Source organism: Rissa tridactyla, chromosome 12 (assembly GCF_028500815.1).
Source record: "Rissa tridactyla isolate bRisTri1 chromosome 12, bRisTri1.patW.cur.20221130, whole genome shotgun sequence".
Lineage (NCBI taxonomy): Eukaryota > Metazoa > Chordata > Aves > Charadriiformes > Laridae > Rissa > Rissa tridactyla.
The window spans coordinates 1046238-1064643 of record NC_071477.1 but is presented as its reverse complement, the minus strand read 5'-3'; the positions used below and the strand labels follow the sequence as shown (position 1 = coordinate 1064643).

The 18406-nt window shown below is 43.5% G+C and overlaps 1 protein-coding gene across 2 annotated transcripts; it reads right to left on the bottom strand.

The window, feature by feature from the left end:
- Positions 1 to 225: 225 nt before the first annotated feature.
- On the bottom strand, positions 226 to 18076 carry EDN3 (endothelin 3). Of its 2 annotated transcripts, none has more exons than XM_054218888.1 (5): positions 17842 to 18076; positions 17228 to 17459; positions 4342 to 4506; positions 3713 to 3817; positions 226 to 2799 (listed from the first exon to the last, which is right to left on the bottom strand). In XM_054218888.1, exons 1-4 carry the CDS (start codon positions 17891 to 17893, stop codon positions 3745 to 3747), a joined length of 522 nt encoding a protein of 173 aa, XP_054074863.1. In that variant the 5' UTR covers positions 17894 to 18076; the 3' UTR covers positions 226 to 2799; positions 3713 to 3744. The 2 variants fall into 2 exon arrangements, with proteins under 2 accessions (XP_054074863.1, XP_054074864.1); XM_054218889.1 differs by having other exon boundaries at positions 226 to 2794.
- Between the last annotated feature and the right edge of the window lie 330 nt (positions 18077 to 18406).

The window sequence follows — 18406 nt, the reverse complement described above, 5'->3', positions numbered from 1 at the left end:
GTACACCTAACTATACTAATGTTAGTGTTGAAAGAACATTCGTTTCTAAGTTCTGCAAGTAATCATTTTATGATTTATCACATTTTAAGAGTTGTTTCTTGGTTAAAAACATTCATTTAGTTGTGTATGAAATTCACTTTTGTATAATTTTTAAAGAATGGGATTTCAAATTAGCTTAACATCTTCTAGTTACAAATTAAAAACAGGCAAACTGAGTGCCTAAGAGCTGAGAAATATCCATGGTGACATTTTCTATAAACATATGAAATTAGGTAAAACTGATCTCATGGCCATTAACTATTCCCAAACAGAATAACAGTAGTTCAACTCCAGAACCCAGCACGTATAATTTTCAGGTATATGGTGTGGTTTATAGATTTATTCAGAGATATCTACAGTAAACTTTAGATTTTCCCTCTTCTTGGTTTGATATAAGTTATTTCTCATTTTCTTTCTTTTGCGGTATCCGCGACAGACTGATTTTTACACTACGTCCTAGCAGTACCTCGGCACTGTGCTTTCAGCTGCTGGGCAGAGTCTCAAACCCAAACTGCCTCAAAGTGGAATTCACGTAGAAAAACGTTGGATTTTTCTTTCTTGAAGAAAAAGCACAACAGTAACCACCTATAACCCACTACTCAAGGCCTAAATCTACCTGCATGCCAAAGAACCCAACTTGATTATTTTTGTTCCCTGGGAACGTTTAAAATAGAGTGAAAGTATGTGGGCCTGGGGAAGGTATGAATCCATCTTCAAATGCAACATTTAAATTGAATTAACATGAGGCAAGACAGTAGAAATCCGAGCGTAGACTGAGCAGTTGATCTAGAAGCGGAATTTATCAGTCTAGAAGGCCCTACAGCCTCGTTGGCACTGCCGTGTGTTTGCAGTTCCAGGGAAAAAGATCTAATGGCTGAAGCTGAAGTCAGTGAACGCTGTTTGCAAAAAGAACTTGCCGTCCAAACGGCCGCTGCCGCCTCCTTTGTCCCAGGATATGAATTATCCAGATGAGGGTTACGTTTATAGCAAAAGGGACGCAAAATTGAAATGTAACTTTTTATGCATAATTATTATCAAAGACATTTTTATTATGTTTTCATAGTCAGTTCTCAAACTGCTAGGAGAGTGATTAGTCTCTTGAAGAAGGCACGTTTTTGTATGACCTGGGCGCAAGCGTTCGGGGGGGGGAAATAAAAATTCCAGTTGGTGGTTATAAATGAACATTAAGCATTCCTCATAACAAAGCTTGCTTATTTTTTAGAAACCCCAAAACTATACAGTGTCTTTTAAAAATTATGGGAAAACAGTATGTGAAATGTTTTTATACAATAAATAATCTATTTTCTATAAATGTACAAAATCATTTGTACAGCAAGTAAGAAACTAATACATATGCAGTAACTGAAAGATATATTTAATTTTATAACTATAATAATTTATTTATGAAATATATCCACATATATATAAAATATATATATTTTGGCAAAGACCTCCCTTTCTTGTTTCAAAGTCTATTACCACTGTTTTAAGCCTATGTAACCACTTTTACTGTTAATTTCATTTTTCTTTTGGTCTCCATCTTTCTTCTGATAAAACATAATTTAATGTTATCAGGTTACAGTTTAACCTATGTGCCCTGGGGAAAGTCTGCGTGAAGGTCAGTCAAATCAAAAAAAATATCTGTAATGTCACAAGTAAGGGATTTCCTCTCTTTCTTTTTAAATAATATAGAACAGGATTTGCAGAAGTTACTCTTTTTTTCCCTAGCTTACTCTTGCATCGTCCTATCAAAAAAAAAAGTCCGTAATTTCTGAAGAAATCATTTACATTGAAAAACGTCCAGGGTTGGATTTAATCCTTATTGCCAAGTTTCCAAGTTATTCGGTGATGATTGTTTCAATGAAGAGATAAAAATGTGATGTATGGTGCTTGCAAAGACGCATGTATGTACTGTGGATGATAACGTATGTAGAGGCTTAGAACGGCAAATGGTCTAGTACCGTAAGTTGTTCTGATTGGATGAAGTTTTACGTGAAGTTCCACAGTCCTACCCCTTCATCTGTAGGAAATTCTTTGGGGATGAATAATTGGAGTTCTGTTCATCGACTACAGTGCATCCTTAAATAAATCACTGTAGATGTTTTTAAATGGAACTTTGAAGTGCAGGAATAATTTGTGCCTAAATTAGGTGATCTATTGAATACTCAATGTATACTCTTAACTTGCTATAGTTTATAATAATATTTATATTAGCCATTCATATTTATTCTGCATAGATACTGTCATTTAAATATCTGCCACGCAGTTACAATATGATGATTCAGGCTTGCATACATTAACAAGAGAAATATTTTGTATCTGTTTATTCTTAATGAGAACTCATGTATAAGCAACCCCTCTCTAACTCATCACATTCTCCTTTTACAGTTGCCTGCATAAAGCTGTGGATGGATTCTTCAGACATACAGCAAACAGTAAGTGGAACAGTAGATTTCTGTTGTACTTTTTTAAATCACGTAGAAAAATGTTCCTTGAAACTTTGTGTTGCCGAAGCTCGGATCTGCCTTGGAAGTTTTCTTCACCGGTGATACATTCCCTGCCAGGTTACCTGATAAAGATTATCCTGTACTGAGACTCTGGCGAGGGCAGCGTGGGAGAAAGCTGCTTCGTACAGGTTCACGTGCCCTCAGCGCGGTGTTGCCGAAATGGAAGTGTCGCACACAGCTGAGTTCTCCGTGGCATCAGACTGAAGCGTCACGGTTGTCCATCTCAAGGGAGAGCTGTAGTCTTGCTTCTGAGCTTCAGCAAATAAACATTAAGGCTTTAAAAAAATCCACAAACCAACCAACCAAAACCCAAACTGCTTCATTACCCAGAACTAGCTCCCTATTACCTGTTAGAACTGTGGTTCATCCCCTTGATTATGTGTACACCCAGTGAATGCTACCCAGTTGTCTAATTAGCTCTGACCCAATAATCATAGCAATATGTTCAGCCTGGGGACTTGTAATCCAAGTGCTTTCCTTCGTAGCGAAAAATTTTGGGTAATAGTGTGTCTTTTTTAAAAAAAAACCAGACTTTTCTAGTTCTAATGGCTGCTTCATTTTACCCAGAACTACGAGTATTTGCTTATCCTGACACCCTTTTGCATTTCGTATGTAGCAATAGTAGATTTGGGTAGATTTGGAACTGGAACTTTTTGAAACTGGCTATTAGGTCACAGTAACCTCTCTACATCTGACATCTAAAGTAGATTTATTTTTCCCTCCAAATACTTTTTCCACAAAGATTGTTCTGTTTCTTTACCTTCACAATTTATGTTCTACTGAAGCACTGCACTGGGACATGTAGCTTAAGTTGTTGCAGTGCTAAATGAGCAAAAAGATGATAGACAGGAACAGCCCTTGCCCTAAAAAAAAAAAAAAAGAAAAAAGGGGGGGGGACTGTTGCCAAAATATGTATTGGCTTATAGCCAAAGAATCCAACTTTTGAAGGAGCTATATCAGCGTGAGGAAGGTTGTAGTAGTTCTGTGTATGCTAAAGGTTTTGAAAAATAAATTGAAAAACCAATCAAACAACTCGTGGGCCAAATTCTGACCTTATTTAGCAAGAATTGATAATATTCAGTTGAAAGAATTTAGAGTTCTGCAAATACAAAGAAAATTTAGGAAAAATTAATACTTATTTTCAATGTTAAACATCTGTCGCATACCTGACTCTTCAGAATCCTCCGAACTCTCTACGCTATTGAAAGAAAGCGTGTTCCTCTTCTTTGCATTGGTCTTTCTCCTCTGTCTTTTTTAGTGATCCATGATTTCTGGGGGAGAGAGATTTTCTAAGTTTGTCACTGTCTTCTCATCAATTACCCTTACAGAGCCGTTCTAAAATGACAATGTTATACTCTTCATTAGACTAGATAAAACTTAGAACACTCTAAAATAGTGCAGCGTTAAGCATGCTTCTAACTGGACAGGACATCTGCTGTTTCAAAACTACCACATCATAAAAAGAAAGAGTAAAAAGAAAATTCAGAGCAGTACTGTGCTGGGTCTGGCCTCTGTCCTCCACCTGTTAAACTCTCTTGGTTGTGACACGTGAGTTTTCTGGCTTTTGTTCTTCCCATTCACTCCCCCGTCCCCCATCAGGGGGAAGGGAACAAGCGACTGTGTAAGTGCTTGGCTGCTGGCCAGGGTTAACCCACCACAACCGGAGATGAGAATTTTATTTAAAATCAATATATTTGTTAATCGGTTTCATTTGGTACGTGCAACTTGCTTAATTTATCTCCATTAACTAGTCAAATCATGTAGACAGTCTGCAATATTAAGAAAAGATACTCACCTTCTTCTGTCTTGCATTCTTCTGCAAAACTGCATACACTGTTTGTCGTGAGCATCCAAACAAGAACACCGAAAGGAAGGCTGGAAAGTGCTTTGCATCTGGCCTGTAGACCTTTTGCCTCTAAAACTGCCTCTGAAGTTAGAGAGCCCATATGGCACAGTCCTCCTGTTGTGAGAATCACAAATACTGTGTATTTTAGAAGCCAAGTGAAATGATATTCCATATCTCTTCTGTTTTGGAAAATAGATCTATTGATGCAAAGCAATAAAGAGCGGCACAAAAATCAAACCCTGTGCTTATGTAAGAAGTTCTGCCTGTAACGGATCACCACTTCTGCTCAATCAGCTCAAGCCTTCAGAAAGTTATAAAGTAGCAGATAATCAGCTCAACTGGCAGAATTAATTGGTAACTGCACTGGCTATCTAAAAAAATTGTGATTACCTAACAGCTGATACAAATACATCCCAGCTTGTTGCTTATTTCACTGCTTACTCCCGTATTGTCCTGGTTTCCTCCCACACATGCACAAAACTTGTGACGTTCAGTGCCGTCGCTGGTATGAAGTGACAAAGGAGCTGTGCCGATTGCCACCACATGAGTATCATCATGTCGTTGTTGGCATCTTCATGATTCAGAGCCGGATTCGCCATTAATTTTATGACTGAGAAATGGAGAAAACTGTCAGCATGATTCATTTACTACATCATGTTTGGAACATGACCCATGGAGTTATAAAAATGAGAAACAGCTCAATAATCTTCCTCATGTGTATCTATTGGTACTTTTCTACGAGAGATCATATTCTGTACCACAGCACACCAAGAAATACTAAGAGGTAGTTCTCTTTATTTCCCTGCAGTCTGGCATGCTTTGTTCTTTCACGGGTTATATTCAATATTATTATCAGAAAAGGACGTGCTTCGTCACTGCCTGCTAACATCGCCAAAAAGCCTGGGATAGTTTAGACTGATATCATAAATTATTCTCCTACAAGTTGTTAAAGAATCTCGATGGATAGCAGGTGTACACCACATGGAACTTCTGGAGACCCACCGAAGTTCCTGTGTACTTGAGGGACGGGCTAAGCAACCCACAAATACTAAATATCTGAAAAGAATCTCATCTTCAAAAGTGAGAAAGAGGAGTGGAGAGGAAAATAGAAGGGCCAGGGAGAGGAAGCAAGAACAGGTCTAGAAAGGTTACAGAAAGGTTACAGAACAAAGCCTGAATAATCAGTCTGGAGCCACATAGTTGTGCTTCTCTCATTTGCTTTCATAAAAACATCATTAGGCTGTTAACTGAAAGCTGCAAACTTTCCGTTTTCCCACACTCATGGTGGGCTGAAAGGCTCAGAAACATTATTTTCCTAATCTCTGCAATAATTTTTGATGTAACATCAGTGCAGTTGATGCAAATCACTCATTCAAACCTCTGCACTTACAGTACCTGGAGCTTCTAACAGCACGTCTCGGCTCTCCCAGCCTGAACCAGAGTGCGCCCATCATCTATAGACTTATCATCAAATCATACTGAAAGACAGAAAGTCACAAGCAGAATTTCTGTGTGTCAGAGACCAGGAGATTGTCTTACTGCAGCAGATGCTGGTCTCCCTCGCCTGTATGTAGAAAATTGTTGCGTATTTTCACTACTTCCTTCATTCTACAGCTATGCCTAGACACTGGGAGAGACCAAGAATACGCACATTAGTCTTAGAAGACTTTAGGACTTGATTTTGGCCCCCTTTCTCAAACAGTCATTTAAAAATCTTTTTGTTGTCTTCAGGATTAGGAGTGAGTCCCATTTTATGATTGAAGAATATTAATAACTCTATACTGCCATCTACTTTAGAGTAATGAATGCTAAATAGCTAACGTGGGTAACTTCTAACATAAATAATTACTTATATGGTCATATTTTTTATACGTTCGTGTTTTTTATGAAGTAATGGCTGGTATCTAGGAACAGGAGGAAGTTGTATTTTTAAGAGTGGCAAGGCAAGCCCTCCATGAAAACTGTCTGGTAAAATTCTGTTATTCAACTTCCGGCTCAGATTTAGGCTGAAAGGAAAAGACGAATTTTGCTTGGTCTGGCCAAACGTGAACCCCCTATTTCATGGCAGATAGCATGCCAGGGGATAAAGCAGCTTTTTAAAGCTTTTGCAGATGTCATCCCACACTGTGCTAACAAGACATACTGTAGCATGTTATTCCCATTATTTAAAGTGGTTCCTTGGTAAAAAGACCCCTTTTACACAATATGGGACTGTTTTTTCTTACTCTGACTGTCTAAATCGGAATCTCTGCAGTTTGCCCTGCATCAGAGGTTCTGCCTGAATGGCCTGAGAGGAAGAAGGACACGTGTATTCCTTCGTTGCTGCAGTTTGCAAATTAATGGACCAACTAGAACTGTCACGAGCTTCAGTTTTATCTGAATCCATCCGTATGTGAACTACAGCGATTGAGGAACGGACACGTTAACAGTCTGCTGTCTTTCCTAAGAGACAGTAAATTCCATCGAACAGGCAGGGGTGGAGAATACAGTGTGATTACAGGTGATAAGAAACATGAACCACAGCCCTAAGCGAAGGAGGAGACTAGTATTTCTAATGAAGTGCCTCATGTTCTATGAAACATAGAATGCTGATACGAGTATGCTTCATAGCTTGCAAAATGTACTCAAGACCCCTTCATTCTCAGAGGTCCAGAAATACATGCCAATGCAATGATATTTTCGAGTGTAAGAATCTTAACGAGAATGCCCAAGCAAAAATTTTTATGTAAGCTAATGTGCAGGTGTGCCAATCAGAGATGGAAACAATAATTCTCCCAATATGCCTGCGTTTGGTTTCTAACCCAAAAATTCAAACCCAAACCAGGTAAACTTCAATAGCAACCCAGAGTCTTTCCAACAGCGTTCAGAAAGAGCTAAAAAATATAGTAGATGTTTTCTTGCCTGTCAGTTACTCTGCAACTCATAAATCAGAACCCTTAAGCAAATGTTGGTGCGTGTAGGGTTATCGTTCCAGCAGCTGAACACGTTGGGATTTCAAGTTAGTTCATGCCTCTTTCTCAGCACCTCAGAAGCGAGGGGAGATGCCAAAGCCGTTCAGTTGAACAAGCAGCAGAAGCATTTGCCTAGCAGCATGCTTCATCTTAGACTGGCACGTGATTAACAAATGCTGCTTTTTACTGTTATTATTAATATTTTTATGGTGCTGCAACACTCAGTCCCAGATGAGTTAAGTAGAATCACAGTTTCTACATGCTGAATAGGAAAGGCTGTCGACATGTAACTGCCACTGAGCATTTGTGTTGCTAAGAAGTCCCTTCGCTTTCCATTTCAGGTGAGGCACCAGCTGTCTTTAGCCAGAGCTGGCTGTAGAATGCGCAGGGCAGTTCGTGTCTCCAGGGTGAAGAGGAGGAACAGTTGAGCAGAGGCAGGGTTGTCGCCAGCCACACGCCAGGCTCCTGCAGATGCTGAACAACCAGTGCCCTGACGCTGTGCTCCTCGCGGTTACCACCAGGTCCCTGGCCAAAGTACTGCCTAAGAGCCATTTGCAAACTTGCTTGAAATTTCTATGCAAAATCCACACGTTCTTTACATTTTCTTAACATCTACATTTTGCAAGAAATTTTGAATTTCTGGCCTTTAACTCAGTATGCATCGTTGCTTTCTTTAGGAGAATGAAATTCACCTGAAGCAGCGAAAGGGCTTTCCACATTTTTAAGAGCTAATGTGTACTGTGTGTCCTTTACACCCTTCTTCTCCGTGAAGTGGAGAACAAACCAACCTATGCAGTTCTGGATCAGCCTTTCCAAGGTACATCTTTGACCTGGTATCTGCGTGGCAACATACGAACTTGAGGTTTCTGTGGGAGTGACCCTCTCTTGTAGAATTCAGTTACCAGTATGACCACTGCAGCCAGGGAGTGGGTGTGTAAACATCTACATACTCGGTTTTAAAACACTTGCTAAATTACAGAAGGTCTGAGTTTAAGGAAATAGTTTCTGCTTCAGTATGCGCTATTTGTTCTTTAGTCTGTATGCAAAAAAAAAAAGAAGATGCTAACACAACTCTCCAGTACCTGGAATTATTCCATCTGATGAAATTATAATTAGTCAGTGCAACAGATCTGTTATCTGAAGATAGATATACATCTATACATATCTTAGAGAGAGAGCGCAGCACAAAGCTAATCAAAGCACAGTGTGCTCTTGGATTTTGCAATGGAAGGAACACACAGCAATCTTTAGGTCAGCCAATGTTTCTCTGAGAATTTAAGAAAAAAAAATGTATAGATCTGCAGATTGGATACTCAGATGCTGTTTAGCCTGGAGACGAAGAGGCTGAGGGGAGACCTTATCACCCTCCACAACTCCCTGAAAGGAGGTTGTAGAGAGATGGGGGCTGACCTCTTCTCCCTGGTGACAAGTGATAGGACAAGAGGAAATGGGTTCAAGTTACGTCAGGGCAGGTTTAGATTGGATATTAGGAAACGTTTTTTCACTGAAAGGGTTATTAAACATTGGAATAGGCTGCCCAGGGAGGTGGTGGATTCACCATCCCTGGAGGTGTTTAAAAAAAGGGTAGATGGGGCACTTAGGGACATGGTTTAGAAGTGGCTTTTGTCAGGGTAGGTTAATGGTTGGACTTGATGATCTTAAAGGTCCCTTCCAACCTCAGCAAGTCTATGATTCTATGAAATAACCTAGATTATTTCTGTACTTTGTGTCCACAAAACACAATCGTAATAGCTCGCCCCCTAAAAGTCAGCTAGCTCTTGAAGCAAGTTTTTGCCGTTAAATTAACAGAAATAGGCATTTGTTTGTTGAAAAAGACAAGAAGTACTGAGTACGAGTGAAACAGCCATTCTAAACCAGGGATATTGGTGAAAATTTCCCACAGAAAAACCCTGCCCATTGAATGACTAATACCTTCAAGTCTAATCGGGAAGTATGATTTGCCTAAGTCCTGCTGCCCCTTGTTTATACTACAGTGAACATTCAGAATTCAGGCAGACAAATCCAATTGGTTAATTTTAATTTTTATAACATGTGGCTGAGTTTCTCATGCTATCTTATAATTGACCTATGAGCTGCTATTATTTTCTACTTTCCCAGCCACTTAAACACAGTAGATACCTCCAGGGCACTTGAGAGTTTCAGCCAAAACAAAGGGATGAGGGGGTTGCAGCAATCATCTCAGATGCTGTGATTTCAGTATTCAGCAATATATTTTCTGGCGTGCGTCCAGGCCAACAAGGCTCCCAACAGTCTCCAGCAGTTTCAGACAATCTCAAAATGTATGAGATCCCTGTAAGGACCACGGAGAACAAAGAACGTGGAAAGGAAGCAAAATTTAACATCCTCTAAGTGAAACAAAATGTCTCCAGAATGAAAGATGCTTGGGGGAAATACCAGATATTTCTGTGCATACTTTGATCTAAAGCCGCTGCAGTAATACTGTGTAGCTCTGCAGATGAAGAAATCATCGGCTGCTCTGAGAGCCTGCTCCAGCTCTTTCTGTAACAAGCATATTTTTTAACAGAGTAGTTCACAATAGGTGTATCTCCCACAGTATCCCTTCCTCCTCATCCTCACCATCATCATTGAAGAAGTAAAACGCCGCCTTCAAAGAAATGCCTGACTTGGTCTTGTCACCCTAACCACATGCTCCATTCGCAAAAGACGTACTTTTTCTGAGTAGCTTTTTGCAGTTAGAATTATTTTCAGAGGAAACTTAAACTTTTATCCTTTATAGACACACCTTTATTTTCCAAATCCTCAATTTAGTAGTAATCAGTGTTCCTAGACACCTAAGAGACTGCTGATATCCAAAAAGATGTACCTCCTCAATCTTGCTAGATTTGGTTGAACCTTCACTTTTTTTTTCAGTCTTATTCTTTAATTAATACTTGCTAGTTTGTGAGGACCCAAATTAGTTAATTAGCTATAGCTAACATAGTTAATAAGCTCAGGATTGCACACATCTGCTTCATCATCCGGTTTCACCGACCACGTGAGTTCTTTGATTTCCCTCCTACTGGGACGTCGTGGTACCCAAGTTAAGCGCTGTGAGAGAAGCTGAAGGCTTTGTATTGCTGGTCATCCTCCTCCTGCAGCCGTCTAAAAGACGTTACACGTTTTGTTTTTCAAATATGATCAGAAAAATATCTTGAGCTGTTGAGGGAAAAGCTGGGTACGTTTTTGGAGGTAGCAATATGAAGCAAGCGTGGGGGGGTGTATTTTTCCATTACCAGCCCAAAAGCCCAGAGAGGCTGGGTAGAGCTCACCTGCCCTAATAAACCGAGCCGTTGTTTCACAGAAATACCTCTAAAAGCAACACCGCTCATATCCTTCAGTACCTCATACCAATCCTAATCTGCTCCCAGTTTTATGGCAAGGTATATGATTGTTAGTATAAAAAAAAAAAAAAAAAAAAATCCAGTGCAGCATTTTCTGTCTGAGAGGCCCAAACTCCCCTTATTCCTTTTTCTTCCTCCGAGTGGCAGGGAGCATTACTAGTACGTGGGCTGGTTCTGGCGCAGATACAATGAGGTAAATCCCAAAAGGCAGAGCAGCTGGAAAATACGGATGAAAGGAATCAAGCTAGGTGTCAAATGGTCGCTTTTTCAAACTCAAATACAGAGTACTTATTGCTAGCTTCTGAAGCCACCGTGCCAGTGCGCAGGAAGGACAGGCGCTCTCATCTACGGTTCTACCACTCTCCACAGTGTATATGGTTCAAAATCCACTGCTGGTTTAAAAATAAATAGAACAAAAACCTGGGGGGAAGATAAACACATGGTGTTAAAATTTAAGACTGATGAAAGTGACTGTGGTTTGACAGCCCTCGAGACTGTTCATTCTTAGACTTAGAGCCGCAGGAGCTGCGGTGGTGAAAGGCCCAGGCACGAGCTCTGGCTGTGACCCATCTCTCACCCACCGGCTGCAGGGGCAGCTCTGCGGCCACAGGAGATTCCAGCCTGCGGAGCCAAATCATTCCGAGTCTTTCTGAGAATGCTGATGTTAAAACGGCAATACTGCGAGTACGGTTAAGAAGCTCTACAGAAAGGCTAAGGGATATATTCTACTTTTAGACGGTGGAGGGCATGCAGGCTGTGCAGGTTTCAGACAGTAAGACACTGGAAGTGTGAAGTCAGTGCACGATTCAAATATGAAAGAATAACTATGTTTGAAAACAGGCCTAAAAATCAAATCAGTTTCTCCGTGATAAAACATAACAGTCACAGCAGGAGCCTATTGCTGTGTTCAGTGAATCTATTTGAAATACTCTCCATTTGATGTGAAGATACGTGCAGCTTTTCAACACCAAAGATCCTCCAATTTTTAGGACTGCAGATATTTGCAATCAGTCATTTAAATTTTCCCCAAAACTTGTAACTAAAAAAGAAAAAAAGGAAGAATTAAAAGGAATTGATGGAGATAAGGAAGATAATCTGCTTTATACTTGGTATTTTTTCTACCAGTAAGTATGACCACAGATTCTATAGCTTTAGTTATTGCAATTGTTCCTGGCTTGTTAAGATTTTTCTTTTTATCCTTCCACATTCAGGCTACATTAGGGCATACAGTCTAATCTTGGTAACATCCACACATGTAATAGAGTGCAGCAAACACGTGGATAGCAAAGTCTGCAAAACGCAGGGCAAACTTCATTCAGAAAAATAAAATCAACTCAAGAGAAGATTCACGGCTTCCCTTTTGGCACCTTGCGCTGATGGTTAACCATGCGCGCTGTTTAACCAACACATCAGCTTCTTTATTTGAACTGCCTGGCGTGCAGCCACTTGTTTTATCATCATGCCTTTGGCTAGCAGGTATTTTCAGTCTGACCTACTAAGATTATAAGCATGTGCTTAATTGTTTTCCTGAACAAGAGATTTTTAGCTGTGTACTTTTATTTCCAGTAATATACAGGACATCATCTATACTTATCTAATGATGGAGATAATTCTCAAAAAATGGAGTAATTGTAATACTTTGTAATACCACTTAATATCCATAAGGGTGAAGAGCATTTTAAATTACGCTGTGTGGGCTTCTGTTCAACAAAATGCAATCCCCAGTGACATGCGGGTAACAAGAAGACGCGATGAAGGAAAAGTTAGCCAGCAGAGCATCCAGTTAGAACAGGAGAATCCAACTGGTTGTTGGAAGTTTTTTGTCACAGCATCCCAAGGCATCACTCCCACTCTATATATCAGCAAAACTAGGAGTGAAGCGATGATAGGGTACAAGTTGCTTCCATTCTAAGATGACTTTCTGCTGGTGACCTGAGCCAGTAATGAGCAAAGATCATTAACCTCTAACTGTTAGAGAGCTGATCCCACGTGGAATCAGCTGCTGTTGTCTGTGTAGCTTCTGAAAAGTCCTGGACCCCTAACAAAACCATTTGTCATCACTTCCAGGAAAGACCAGAAAAATGACCCCAACAGGTGTCACAAAAGGTCAGGAAAAGAGATTTCTACGGGGGAACTATCTGGAGTCAGCCTAGTGCTAAGGAATAGCTGACTCGCATATGTTACAGAAACAAATTTCTTCCTTATTGAAGTGACAAAGCGCCACATCCTTGTAGTGTCCTCATGTGACCGCACTCCGTGAAACGCTCGCCACACCCTCTACCAGCCTGTCCCACAGGGCAAAGCAGCGCCTGCCAGCCCGCGCCTGCCCTTGTCCTTCCACCGAGGAAAGGGGAGATGTGTAAGCGCAGAGGATCGGAGCAGCAAACACAAGGTTAGATCAGATGCTTCCTTCCACTCTGTCCGTCCAGTTCTCCCGATTCAGAAATTCATGTAATTGGCAGAGAGATGTTGGATCATCACATAAGCTGGTCTTTATAACATGGTCACAGAATTTCATTCAGTTACTCCTCTATTGAGCATAACAGTGAATACTGAAATAAGGCATGTCGTCTAGAAAAAAAACCTTTTGCCTTGATTTAGACGCTTCAAGAAATGACTGGGTTTAGTGCTTAGTCTGAGTGAGGCAATACCTTTACCATTGTGGATCTATGCTAATTCTTCTGTGAAAATCCTTGTTACACTTATTGCAGAAATGAAGACCGTTTGAGTATCTGATGCCGTGTCCTTACGATAGCATCACTTGCTTATAGTCCTCACCTTTTAATCTTTTACTAATCATTCTGAGCATCTCTAAAGCTTCACACAGCAACATTAATGCTATTAATCGAACCACATTTTGCTGTCTGATGCACGAGCTCAGTTCATATTGAAATATAGGGCCCCTTTGAAGAAGTGCAGATCTAAAAGAAGTCTCGCCTCTATTTTCTTCTTTAACTGACAGAATTAAGCACCAAGTTGTGGCTGTATTACATCAGTGGGTACTGTTTAAAAGATAAACCATTCCTTCTTCTTTAAAATATGTCTGTAGCTATAGATCAAGATAAGCATAATTAATCACTTGACAAAAAAAACACACATCGCAAACTAATTCCTGAGTAATCAATCTTATCAGTGAGAACAATTTACCAGCTTTTAATTATCTTTGTTAAGCAGCCTTTCTCTACACCACATAATTGCATTAGTCTGTTCTGACTTACCCAACTTTAAGGCATCTTCTTTCCCAGTTAAGGCTCTCACTGTTCCCAGCGTAAAAGACTCACTGTCAAAATACCACTGGTGCGCTCAGTGCTCTGGACTAGCCCAGTGGCTCACGGGCAAGTACAAAGCGCAGGGGTAACGTCTCATTTAATTGGCAATAGCGTCAGAGGCTGCGCATTCTGCAGTTCTACAACTGCCACCCTGCTGATGGAAGTGGTTTTTCAGGAACAGACCCTCTGTCATCACTCTGCCCCCAGCAGTTTCAGTAAGAACTTTAAGCACTTCTCCAGAAAAGGAGGAGAGGCTGTGACCAAGGTTTGTTTTGAATGTATTACAACAACGCTTACCAGTCTCTTCTGTTGGGAAAAACAGGGGCAAGAAACCAGAGGGGGAAGTAAAGTTTGTCTTTGAAGTATGGAGAAGAGAGTAACCTGGAAACAGAAAGTATTAAGGAATTTGTGATGGGAATAAGAAACGATAAAGTGAAGGACATAAGCCAGGGGGAATAAGAAAGAAAAAAAAATAATAAAAAGCAACTGTAGCGTGTGATGTAGGAAATAAACCACAAAAAGATGTGATAAGTAAATAAGCAGGAAAAAGATCAGAATCAACAGATGTCAGGAAAATTTCTCCAATCTTTAACACCATCTTTCTGGTCTCCCATTGTGTGTATGGTCCTCAAAGTTGCGTTTGAGCCAAATTTTTAGTAAATATAAACACTTTCAACAACATGCCTACAACAGCAACAGAAAAGCCCCATTTACAAACAGCCAGTCTGTACACGTCCAGTGGTTACTTCCATTTAAGAGCAGCAGTGTAACTGGCGCGGGCTACTAAATCGCACGGGCAGGCCTGCCTGCTCTCATTCGCCCCCCCAAGCACCTTTTGGCTTGCTGAGACATCGCTCCAGGTGGGACACCAGGCCAGAATCAGTGCCTCTTCATTCAGATGTGTGATGGGAAATCTTAATCCTGCTTCTCTTGCACTGAACGTGGTCCAAAATGTCTGATAGCTCCACTCATTTCAGGGACTACCTCTGCCCTTGCATACAGACGCACTCCTAGGAAGGCTCCTAGGATTTTTGAAAATGGAGACTGCCTCTTTCGGGCTAGAGGGAGATGCGCAGAGGTACCTCACCTGGAGCAGAGCTTTTCCCTGCTGGCTGGCCGTGCTGGCCCGCCGCGGGCAGGTCTGCGGGAGCAGGCAGAGGAGCGGGACGGCTCTGACACCCGGCTCTCCCAGCCAAAGCCACCGCAGGCAGCCACCTTTGGGAGGACCCCCCTTCTCCAGTTCTAATGGGCACTTACAGATTCCAGAAAACTCACTTCCTAATTCCCCTGCTTTCCACCCATATCCACTCACCATTTATCAACCCCAGAGGGCCCCCAGCATCCTGGTTAACCCAGTGCCAACAGTGTTACTAGGGTATACAGGTTCAGCTCTTTCGAGCGCAGTAGATAAAAGTTACCATTCTATGTGAATATTTAATATTCAAATTGAATATTTAAATTTAATATATTCATTCTGGAGCTTGCATAGAAATGGCTGGTCAAATGGCCTAAAAATTAGGTGCGGTAAGAATCAGAATCTCCCAGAACTGACAGCGAATCATCACCACTAACCTTCACACTGGGCAGTGGGGGTAGCCCTTACATATCTGAGAGATTTGCTGTTAATTTATGTACGACTGACTGCTGTTAAGAAAGCAGATGCTTATAGTCCTGACTGTTTATTATTTGGGTTATTATACGTACTTCGTTGCTAATGCTACAGGTATCATGAAAATGTTATAGATCTCTATTCTCTATTTTTTGTTCTTTTTTTGGTGATGTTTGCACAAAACTTTCACGTAGGAAAAAATTCTCCACATTGCTGAATTAGTGCATATTAAATACTTTTCCCACTGGAATGAAAATTGTAATTCCTGTAGACTTAAAACAGGATATCCTAAAAAAAAAAAAAAAGAGAGGGGGAGGGTGTTTAAAATCAGTAGAATTCTATGTATTCAGTGTGTAGGGGAAAAGGAGTGTCATTTCCCCGTTTTCACTGGCAAGCTCTGACTTAAATATACTGAGTCATAATATTTGGCTAAAATAATTCTAAGTAATCCTGGGGTGGATTAGTGCAGGTACGGAACTCAAAGAACTGAATGACTTGTGTGAATACATGATGCTTACAGGCTGGTAGAAGTTCAAAGGACCCATCCTCAGGCATGGCCTCCAGCCAGGACACACACATGAATTTACAAATTAAGCACCCTAAAACCCCATTGGACGTAACCTATTTTACTGCTACTTTCTATTTTTCTATTGTTATTGTAATCTGATTAAAAGCTTTGCAATTGATGCAGAGGCAGATCCGAGTTAGTACAACTGTTCCCAAACGGTAGTCGGTGGAGTGCTTGATGGCGTGTAGAAGTTCACATACAGTCCGATGGTCTGTAATTCTTGAAGTCCATCAAAAGAAAGCTGGTTTTGATTCATCTGATGTCCTGATTATTTTTAGTTAACTGATGGCTGTGGTTGCTACAGGATGGAAACCGAGGAAAATCTTTACAAATCCTTAAGGCTGTTTTAGTTACTCAGAGAGAGAGGATGTAGGGAATGGTCTAGGAAAAGGCGGCCTCTGACCCTTGGGATGTAGGCAGAGCGTCTTTCTTGCGGGATGGTTTCTTTTCATTAAGTGCTGCTAGGACCAGACCCTGCTTTGCTGGATGCGAGTTCCCCCCCTGACCTGCGTGACACCCGGCGTCGCCAGCGCATGGGAAACGTCACGTTTCCAAAAGTTGTTTTTATTGTGAGTTGAAACAAAACCTGGTGCTCGCCATTCTCATAAAACATAATTGGAAAAGGCACTATTTTGTAACATCTTAAATCTGGTGTATTGAGGCTTTCAACAATTATTATTTTTACGTTAAAGTATTTTTCCACATGAATTTTTATCAAAACCAGTACAGTTGCACACACACACTCTATTCCTCCTTTCCCAAGGAGTGGTTTATTAGAACCAGAGCTCTCCTCCCAAATAGCTACTTTTCTCCCCGGGACGGGTTCCCCCCCGGCGCTGCCCGGGCGCGGCCGCGCTCCGCCGGTGGCCGGGGGCCGCCCCGTCGGTGCGGTGCGGCGCGGCGGAGCCCCGGCCCCCCGCCCGCTGCCGGGGCCGGCGGCGGGCCCGGGGAGCGGGGCGGGCTGCCCCCGCCCCCCCGCGGCCGGTCCCTCGCGGCTGCCCCGGGGACGCGCAGGGAGCCCCCGCCCCGCACCCCGGCCCGCCCCGCCGTTTCGCGTCCCGCCCGCACTCACTCACTCGGGGGTGTTGATCCAGATGATGTCGAGGTGGCAGTAGTAGACGCACTCCTTGTCCTTGTAGGTGTAGCAAGTGCAGCGCCGGGCCCGCCGCCGCGCCGCCCCGCCGTCCGCCCGGGCCCTGCCGCCGCCGGGCAGCGCCGCCGCCCCGCTCTCCTCCCGCTGCCTCTGCCCCAGCGCCGCCGGGCGCGGGGCCCCGGGCGGCTGCGGCGGGGCGCGGGGCAGCGCCCACCCTGCACGGCGGGAAGGCAAAGGCAGCGCTCAGCTCCCCCCGCCACAGCACCGACACCCCACATATCCCCCCCCCCCCCCCCCGCCCCCGCGTGTAACGGGACCCGACCCGCCATCCGTCCCCGAACGCGCCGGGGCTGCCCAGGGCACCGTTACGCGGGTACTCGCTGCGGCGGGGGAGCTCCCGCGGCCCCCGGCCTGGGGAGCATCGCTCGGCGGCGAGTCGGCTTTAAGCCCGGGCAAGCCGTGCCTCTGCCGTCCGGCGATTCACCGCGCACCGCGGCGGCTCGCAGCCCTCGGGAAGTACAAAACCCACCCCCCGGTCCCCAGCCCCGGGCCCGCCTTTGTGTGCGTGCGGGGGGCGCAGAGAGAAAGCCTCGTTACCTGCAGTCGACGTAACTGTAAGTCCAAAGAGGAACAATAAACCCAGCTCCATTAACCCCAAATTATACGCTCGTTAACGGCAGGCAAAGGTGAGCCGTTCCCGGGGCAGTCCCGGTGCCGGTGCGGGGCTAGTGGCTCCCGCCGCTGCCGAGCTCGCCGCGGGGTGCGCCCCCGCAGCCCCGCTCCCGCCGCGCTGTTCCGTCCCGCCGGGGAGCGGTGTCAGAGGGAGGGAAGCTCCATGGCGCGGCTTTTCCCACACACACCTCCCACCCCACCCCCGCAGCCCGGCAGAAACCCGAGCCGCAGACGCCTCCCCCCGCGGCACCCCCCGCCTCCCGCCGCCCCCCGCCCGGCCGGCAGGTGAGGGGCCGGGGCAGCGCCGCCGCCAGGGCCGGGGGTCGGCACAGCCCGGTCCTCGCCCCGGCCGAGCCCGTCGCTTGTGGATGGTCCGAGCCGGCTGCCTGCGGGCAGCTCCAGGAGGAGAGAGGAGAGGGCTTGTGCCATAAAAACGCAAAGTTCTCACTCAAACCTGGGCTACAAATTTAGGAATTGTTTGGGACTTTTT

What these genes read in the sequence shown, in the direction of transcription:
- EDN3 (XM_054218888.1), bottom strand. Translation starts at nt 17,893, where the DNA reads ATGGAGCTGGGTTTATTGTTCCTCTTTGGACTTACAGTTACGTCGACT. An exon ending in TACAGTTACGTCGACTGCAG is followed by an intron (nt 17,460 to 17,841) that starts GTAACGAGGCTT and finishes CCCGCCGTGCAG; the next exon opens with GGTGGGCGCTGCCCCGCGCC. An exon ending in AGAATGCAAGACAGAAGAAG is followed by an intron (nt 3,818 to 4,341) that starts GTGAGTATCTTT and finishes TCTCTCCCCCAG; the next exon opens with AAATCATGGATCACTAAAAA.